Source organism: Chiloscyllium plagiosum, chromosome 2 (assembly GCF_004010195.1).
Source record: "Chiloscyllium plagiosum isolate BGI_BamShark_2017 chromosome 2, ASM401019v2, whole genome shotgun sequence".
Classification (NCBI taxonomy): Eukaryota; Metazoa; Chordata; class Chondrichthyes; order Orectolobiformes; family Hemiscylliidae; genus Chiloscyllium; species Chiloscyllium plagiosum.
The window spans coordinates 77,288,157-77,297,562 of record NC_057711.1 but is presented as its reverse complement, the minus strand read 5'-3'; the positions used below and the strand labels follow the sequence as shown (position 1 = coordinate 77,297,562).

The 9,406-nt window shown below is 37.8% G+C and overlaps 1 protein-coding gene across 2 annotated transcripts in view; it reads left to right on the top strand.

Moving 5' to 3' along the window:
- The first annotated feature begins 5,518 nt into the window (after window positions 1-5,518).
- The window catches only part of LOC122561080 (protein prune homolog 2-like), a 424,382-nt gene continuing 420,494 nt past the window's right edge, over window positions 5,519-9,406 (top strand). Inside the window, exon 1 of one of the 2 annotated variants that reach the window (XM_043712461.1) lies at window positions 5,519-6,381. In XM_043712461.1, coding sequence (XP_043568396.1) covers window positions 6,346-6,381 — 36 coding nt within the window. In that variant the 5' untranslated portion in view covers window positions 5,519-6,345. The remainder of the gene's footprint in view (window positions 6,382-9,406) is intronic. The other variant, XM_043712468.1, reaches the window with a different exon arrangement.

Here is a 9,406-nt window from a genome sequence, read left to right as displayed (position 1 = left end):
AGCACCTCACTTGTGACTATTGATGATACAAATATCTCAGCAAGGGGCCCAGCAATCACTTCCCTAGATTTCCACAGAGTCCTAGGGTACACCTGATCAGGTCTGGGGATTTATCCACCTTTATGCATATTTAGACATCCAGCACTTCCTCCTCTGTAATATGGACACTTTTCAAGATGTCACCATCTATTTCCCCACATTCTATATCTTCCATGTCCTTGTCCACAGTAAACACTGTTGCAAAATCCTCGTTTAGTATAACCCCCATCTCCTGTGGTTCCACATATAGACTACCTTGCTGATTGTTGAGGGGCCCTATTCTCTCCCTAGTTACCCTTTTGTCCTTAATGTATTTGTAGAATCCCTTTGAATCCTCCTTAACCCTATTTACCAAAACTATCTCATGTCCCCTTTCACTTCAAAATTTAAGAAGATCAAAAATGAAAATGCACTAATTCCAAGGTTTCTCTAAGTTTTCTTTCATATGATGATGGTTGCTGACATTGAAGGAGAGAGATGACCTTGCTATATTCAGTCAATGTTGCTTTCTCTCTCCTTTGTAGGTCAGGTAAGCTAATGAAACATGGTTAATTTATACATTTCATGTCTAGCTCCATTGTCCTTCCAAAACTAAACAATAAAATAGCTAATGGTTCCAATATGTTATCTACTACTGACAGAGTTTTGGAAATCAGAAAGAATTCAAAATGTAAATTAAAAACTAATGTGAAATTCTATTGAATCACTATCACAATTTCCTGAAAGATCCTTTACAGCAAGATTATTAATTAGTTTTTCTCATTTCATAACAGTAAATAGAAAATATGCCAATCCTTAGTTGGTTCTTCAATAGTCTATAGTTTTCAATTGCCTGCTCCAGAACCTTTCTCTTATACCCTGTAGGGTTTCATCCTCCATGGCATTAGTGGTTGTGTTAGTCCAGTCCATATATAAATTAAAGTAGCTCTTTATTCCTGTCTTATTCACATTTCATGTGTCTCTAATTTCCTGATTTATACCATGCCTGGCATTACTACTATTGTTTGGTGGCCTATAATCAACCCTCAACTTTTCTTAACTACATTTACAACATTGATCCTTATATCTGAGATAATCTCTCACGAATGCACTAATGTCATTCCTTATCAAGAGTGCTATACCTCCTCATTTTGCACTTTCCCAATCCTTACAAAATAATGAATATTCTTGAATATCCAGTTCTCAATCTTGGTCACCCAGCCAGACATGTCTCTGTAGTATAATTACATCCTATCCACTTACCTCACTTTGTGCATTCAAATCATAAATCTTGTTGTGAATGCTGCATGCAATCAGATAGAGTGCCTTTACCTCTTCCATATTAAAATTATTCTGCATTCTGATTCTATTTCATCTTTTCCTTTGACTGTCTTCCAATTTCACTTTCTGCTTTTCTACTTCCAGTTGCCAGTTTTGTTTCTTTCCAGTCTGAGCATGCTCTCAGGTTCCTAACCATGTGTAAATCTCTCTTAAAACCTCCCCAACAGCAGTCACAAATGTTCCGATGAGGATATTAACCCTGAAACTGCTCAGATGCAAATAAAAACAGGAACTGCTAGACAAACTCAGCAGATATGACAGCATCTATGGAGAGAGAAACAGAGTTAATATTTTAAGTCCCTTACAATTTGTAAATATTGCTAAAATGCAACCAGGCTAACTTGTACATTGAACACCTGCCCCAAGAACCTATGCCTTAGGAATCTCAAACCTTCTCTTCTACAACTGTTCATCCACATATTCAATCATTCAGTCCTCCTATTCTGGTACTCACTGGCGCGGGGGATTGTGTGTAATCCTGTGATTACTGCTTTTGAAGTCCTACTTTCAAATCTCTTTCCTAGCTCCCTAAAATCTCATCCTCATTACTATCTTAGTCAATGGTCACAATGTGGACAATGATCTCTGACTGTTCAACCTTCCCCAGAAGAGTGTCCTGCAGCCTCTCCATGATATCACTGACATTATCAGCTGGGAGGCAACATACCATCCTGGAGACATATTTATGATTGAAGTACTGGTTGTCTTTCCCCCACATAATGAATATTCTACCACTCTTCTTCCTCCCCTCATGTGCAGCTGTGGTGCACTAGGTTTTGCTTTGACTGCACACCACTTTGGAACCATTGCCCTCACCAATATCCAAAATGGAAAACCAATTAGCAAATAAGATCTTTGTAGGGGACTGCTGCGCTTACAGTCCAATTCTCCTAGACTGCCTGGTGGCCACCCAATCCCTTTCTACTTGCATTCACCTGAATTGCATTTGATCATGTTTCTAAACATGCTAAACATTCACATGGTTCCCACTGCCCTGCAAATGAACCAGAGTGACTCCAACCACCACTTTTGAGATTCTGAATGAAGGAGCTTAAGCTTGTGCAATGACATTTCCTGTAGATATGTTTATCCAGTACATGTGACTGTACATCCATGATTTCCCACATGGTACATGTTGGCCATTATATGCAGTTGAGCTGCCCAGCCATAATGTAACTTTACAGACTGTCTATTACAAGTCGAATAGCTTGCTCATTACTCACCAACTATCTCCTTCTGCCAAGCAGAAATAAGAAGCAGAAACCTGAGGGTGAAAATAGTTAAAAATGTAGAAACAAGAACAACCTATTCTCCACCCCCCCTACCCATACATAAACTCATCAAACTCTCCATTCACCAAACTCTCATTTTCTAAATCTGCTTTCAATCAGCAGTGTTTTCCAAAGTCCTAGTTTTAATTACTGTCAGGTATCAAAAACAGAAAAAAATTACCAGACATTTATATGAAGGCAATAAAATTTTGACATTGCAATTACAGCTTTCAGAGTCTGAAGAATTATTGTAAAGACTTAGCCATAATATAATTGTACTTCCATGATATAACTCACTGTACAGATCACCTATTTGATTACCATGGGAGATCTGAACCCACTGAGTTTCAGTTTGACAGTTTATGAATCATTGTTTCATTCAGAGATGATGCCCTTTATCAAGAAATCCAGGACAAGTATTCCAAAAAGATAATGATAACCCTTTTCTTTTATTTTCCCGTAGATCTTATGGATCCAATTTTCCAAGTACATACTGTACTCATTGGATTTCCTTCCAATTCCTGATATGTGCATTGGCCTGGAAAAGCTTTCTATTATTTTCATGAATATGGAAAATAAGCACTTACATATTTTACTTTGTCATCTGGTTCTCAACTCATCAATAAAAATGACTTTTAGTTTTACCCTGAGTCTGATGGGAATATGCCTATAGCACTTTGGATAAGATGGGACAATATGTTGTATAATCCATTTGATTGTCAATGCCTGACAATAGTTATTAAAACCCATGACAAGCTATTGCACTGTAGCATCTGTAAGAATGCAGGTTGCAGCTCATAAGGGACTTGATCTGCTTAAGAAAATTGTCTTTTTGCTCTGAACATCAAAGTAACAACCTAATATGTGTCTATACCTGAAACCGTGGGTGGCACGGTGGCACAGTGGTTAGCACTGCTGCCTCACAGCGCCAGAGACCCGGGTTCAATTCCCAACTCAGACGACTGACTGTGTGGAGTTTGCACATTCTCCCCGTGTCTGCTTGGGTTTCCTCCGGGTGCTCTGGTTTCCTCCCACAGTCCAAAGATGTGCAGGTTAGGTGAATTGGCTATGCTAAATTGCCTGTAGTGTTAGGTAAAAGGGGTAAATGTAGGGTTATGGGTGGGTTGCGCGTCGGTGTGGACTTGTTGGGCCAAAGGGCCTGTTTCCACACTGTAAGTAATCAAAATAAAATAAGGATAACTAAGGGAGTGTGAAAAGACACATACAGCTGAAGGATGTTTTTAAAGTAATTTAAACTAATGCACAATGGTTGCTGCTACAAATAAGAACAAAATTCTAAAATCTCAAAGCAATTTTATTTTCTTCTGGATCACTTATTATTGCATAATTATATGTTACACGCCATTTATTTTTTCTAATTGCAATTTTGATAGAGATTGGAATGGAATTTGTTTTGCTTGTGTACTTTTCATATCTATCATCCTTCATCATAGTATCCCCAGGCCAAATGGTGTCAGATTATGGGCAGTTGTATTCTATTGATTCTTGTCCACATGACAATGGAATTATAGTAGCTGTGAGAAGGAGACTTCCTTTTGATTACTTGGGACAATATTCAGGCCGAGTTTTATAGGTGAAAGTATCTCAATGCACAATACAATCATGTGAATCTTTAAGATGTTTCATCATGCTGATCAAGATGATTGAAACAAGGAAGTAATAAGTAAATGATTTGTAATTAAAAAAAATGTACATGTATATTGGAGCTGCAACAATTGACACTTCAGAGAGTTAAGCATTTTTAAATACCACTATATACAAGTTATAAAAAGCTGTATGACCCCATTGCACATTTCACAACTAAAGGAGCACAGAATATCCAAGCAAGGATGTTATGTTAAACTAATATAAAACACGGGTTCAGCATCAATGGAATCCAGGTTGCATCCAGTTGCATTCAGGATGTGAAGGCATTAGAAAGGGAGCAGTAAAAGATTTACTAGAACGTTTCCAGGGAACTTCAGTTACAAATAAAGATTACAGTGATTGGGGACTTTTCTCCTTGGAGAAGAATAAGAGATCTGAAAGCAGATGGCACTGTTTTATGTTAATTGGCAAAGGAAGAAACATGAACAATTTTTTTTTTGACACAGCAAGTGGTTAGAGTTTGGAATGCTCTGCCTGAAAGTATGGTTGAAATCCTGTCCACTGAAGCATTTAAGAGGGAATTGATTCATGGTCTGAAAAATAAAAGAATGGGGAAAAGATAAGGGAGTGATTCTAGGTGGATTGTGCCTTCAGAAGACCAGCATAGACACTATGGGCTAAATATGCTTCTTCTGTACTGTTGCCAATATATTAGGTAAATTGCAGAAGTAAATGTAAACATTTTCTCCTATCTAGGTTAAGAAATTAATTATATATCCATGCTGCAGTACCACTATTGTTTCAGCTCAGCTGAAGAGTTAGGCAGTAATATCACGACACAATCAATACCTTTTCTGCTGTGCTCTACAATTTTACTCTGAGCACTGGAACCAAAGACTGCTGGTTTCAAATCGAGCTAGTATTAGTTCAAAATAGTCCTCATAATAATGTGTGAAAAAATGTGTGCAGCTAACATCATGGAAGAAGTTCAAGTTGATCTTTTCCACTTTATGTTTCAAATTTTATTTCAAGTTCACAAAACTTTAAAAATAAAGTATTTTCAGCTTTAACTGGAACCTATCGTCTACTTTTATAATTAACACAACAGTTGATATGCGATAAAGGAGCAGCTTATACAGCCAAAGTGTTTACATTTATTAAAAGTAACATATGCTATGCAGTTAATACAATTTTAAGGATAGCACGTGGCATCAAAATGTATCCAGGAAGCATTGATAAAGCATTGGATCACCTTGAGCATAGACGCTCCAGAAGAGCAATTGCCTACGGAAGTCTGGGACATCGATGGTGTTATCAATCAGCTCCTCGGATGCTGCGTGATTTGCTGTGCTTTTCCACCGCCACGCTTTTCAACCCAGTCAGAAAGGCAGATGTGCTAGGGTGGTAGAGGGTCTTGGCTCAGAGTTGGGATGGGTGGGAAATTGAATAGATGGGGCTCCAGTGTCAGTGTTATGTTGATTATTAACTGTGCAGACATGCAAACCCAAATGTCTCAAAAATCAAGAAACAAACTCTTAACAACCAAAACATTTGTTATAAACATCAGAAGTTGCTACTTTATATACATAAACCAATAACGACTCTCGCTCTTCCCAACTTATTTCCTTCCGAGCAAAAATGACCCAGAAGTTTGGTGACTACGTTTACCATGAACGCAGTGCCTCTTTGTGCGATGATTCAGAGGTAAGCAATGGATCCACAGCAGCAGGGGGACGTTTCTGGATAATGTTAGGTCCTCCCCACTTACTTGCTCTATTGCAGATAAACCTCACGCAGCAACTCTCTGAACTCCTGCCAATTGCAGCAACTCGGAGGTGATGTCAGCGAGCTGGACACAGTGTTCTCATTGGGTGTAGCCAGCGCAGCGCTCGGTGCTGCTGTAAGGATGTGTTGACTGTGATACTGGGGCGGTGCTGTGAGTCTCTGCTCCCTATCACACCGGGTGGTGCTGTGAGTCTGCTCCCTGTTACACTGGGCGGTGTTGTTTCGACGTGAGAGCATCGGAGCGAAGCGAAATCCGGCTGAAATTAGACTCAACTTTCTGTCGAATGCAGAGTCTACGCCACTATCAAACACACGGGCAGAGATGGAAGAGTTTCTGCAATATACCAAATCCATTCTGGTAAGAATGCCCTCAGATTGTCAGAGATTTTCAACAGTGGCTAAAAAGTACCCATCATATTTACATTGGTTATCCCACCGAGGTCTCCAAAATATTGCTCACTCAGCAAGTCCTTTGCTGAAGACTGGGCGCGTTGGGCTGAGTTATGATTTCTTTAACAATACAGGCAAAAGTCAGTCAAGTCCTTTGTGCTTCCGACAGGCAGCAACCACCAATTACTGGCCACTTTGTTGTTTGTATACAAACCAACACCTATGTTCGACCTCACTGACATTAAAAAAACTTTATAAAGGAAACTATCATGTGGCCCATTTCTGGAATATTCTCCCCTTTTATTTATCAGGGTTTGATTGGATTTAGCTAAATTATCCACTTTCTTAGGTTGTGGTATAGTTAAGGTAGAAGCAGTGAAGCTGTGAGAGTCAAATACATGTTGTCAGGTTAGATGTTGAGGATTAAGAAAGCTAAGTTTTTCTTTAACATAAGGATATACATTGGGAAGGATGAGACAGATGAAAATGTTATTCTTGCTGAGAGCTAGGTTTGTGTACAGGACTCCTTTTAATAGGCATTGGTAGCAAGTGAATCTCAGTAACCTATAACTTTGGCATGAAGGGAAAGTCTACGCTACTGCTACACCCCATAATGTTTTCCAGTTTTTTTGTCTGACATACAGGTTTTGCACTGAAGATGGGAAGCACTCTGTTACTATTTCTGTATGTACCTCCAACCATATTTTCAGTTGAAGGAATGCTTTTTTTTATTGCAGAATAGTTATTTTGATGACTTTATTGTTGGTGCTTGTATTTTTTTTAGACAGTCTTTCTTTTAGGAGGTGACAGACATATTCACAGAATTATATTCAGGTTTTTGTTTATTTTATGATGTTAGATTACTTTTTAAACTCATTCATGGGTGATGGCGTCACTGGCGAGACAAGCATTTATTGCCCATCCTTAATTGCCCAGAGGGCAGTTGAGAATAAACTATATTGCTGTGGGCCTGGAGTCACATGTATGCCATACCAGGTAAGTATGGCAGCTTTCTTCCCTGATGGGCGTTTTTCCAACAATTAATAGTGTATTAATGTTTCATTAGATTCACAGTTTATTCATTAGACTCTTAATTCCAGATTTTTAGTGACAGATGAAAATGTCTATAAAAATCGTCTGCTGTGGTGGAAATCTGACCATGAATTCTTAGAATGTTACCTGGGTCCTTGGATTCACAATCCAGTAATAATACCACAAGGTCATTACCTCCCTTATTCGATTTTAGGAGGAAAGCTACAATTAATATTAAATCCATCAGTATTTTATGAATTTTATAACTCGTAAGTGTAGAAAAAGTTTCAATTTCCATGTTTTACTGCTTAAACTATTCTTTTGAATCTTATGGACTTATACATATGCAACTTAAAATACTTCTGACATGCTCTCCATGCAGTATAATCGAATCATAGAAATGAACAGCACAGAAACAGACCCTTCAGTTCAACTTGTTCATCCCAATCAGATATCCTAAATTAAACTAGCTCCATTTGCCAGCATTTGGCATATATCCCTCTCAACCTTTCCTATTCATATACCCATTCAGATGCCTTTTAAATATTGTGTTAGTTCTAAGTAAATTGTTTTCTCACCAATGTAGATATTTGTACAGTGAAAGTGTATCTAGATGTTTCTGTTGAAAGGTAATGGTGAATCTGGATTCTTATTGTTAATCCTGTTGGTTTTTGATAACAGAAATAAAAGACCATTGTTTTTGGATTAAATCCTCATGCTAATAATGTTTTTCTTGACTCTTACCCTGGAATAATGAGTGGATTGAAGACTTTTTGTCTGGATTCGCTTTGAACCTCAGCAGGTGGTTGCCATGTAATAATAATAAATAAAAGTCAATGTTTGCAGTAAATATTGACAGTGACAATGTTCTGTATGAAATAGGAGTGAATTAAGTCCAACTTCAATGTAGTTTCATGCCTAAGCAAATTGTGCAACAAACTGGATTCCTCAGAAACATGAAAAGTTTCAAATCCTATGTTTTACAGTTTAGACAACTTTTAAGTAAACTTGTGCATGCTAAGTTAGATCCTATTATTGGATGATATTTCAATCAAAATAGTAATCACAGAAGGAAACCTTTTGGCACACACTATGATGACTTTTTAAGAGTAAACTAATTAATTCAATCAGCTTGTTCTTTCCCACATCCCTGTAATTTCTACTCTTCAGTATGTATCCACTAACCTAATCACTCACTGTGTAAAATGCTTTCCCTTTATAGTATTTGTGATTAGTTTGCCAGTTCCCTTAAATTTGAGCTTTACTGAGTTTTCTGAAATGTCAACGAGCCTAATTCCAAGACTGAAATTACATTCTTTTCAAACTTGGATGTCTACATTTGCAAGCTTTGACAAGTATTTTGTGGAGTCGAATAACTTGCAGTTATTAATGGAACTGCTGGACAATACTCAAAATAAGGCTTAAAGGACCCTGAAATTAAAATTGGTGAGGCCACAATAGTTAAGTTGCAATTAAGCTTTTAATTGGTGCTCACAACTTCTTTGAATTATAAAGATGTTGCCCAAGAGGAAGTTTAGGATCGACCTTGAGTCTTTCTTTCTTTGTTTCTCGACCACTGAAATTGTGCACAGTTTTAGGAACTAATGAATATAGGTGAAAATCCAGTAACTATTTGTTACTTGATTTTTTAAACAAAACCTTGCAGGTGTACAGGATTGATTGGGTAACTCTTTCCGATGTACTGAGTGGGTGAATGGCCTCCTTTTGTGCTGTATTATTCTATCAAAGTAAATTGCAATGTTTAGTATTGAAATACAAAATGAAAAAATCAGCACATTTGCCTAACCTTGGAATAATTCCAAGGTAGAAAAGAGTATACTGTGATAATTGGATTATGAGTCCTGCCGGAAACATTGACTCTCCTGCTCCTCTGCTGCTTAGCCTGCTGTGCTTTTTCTAGCTCCACATTTTATCAACTCTGACTTTCCAACAGCTGCTGT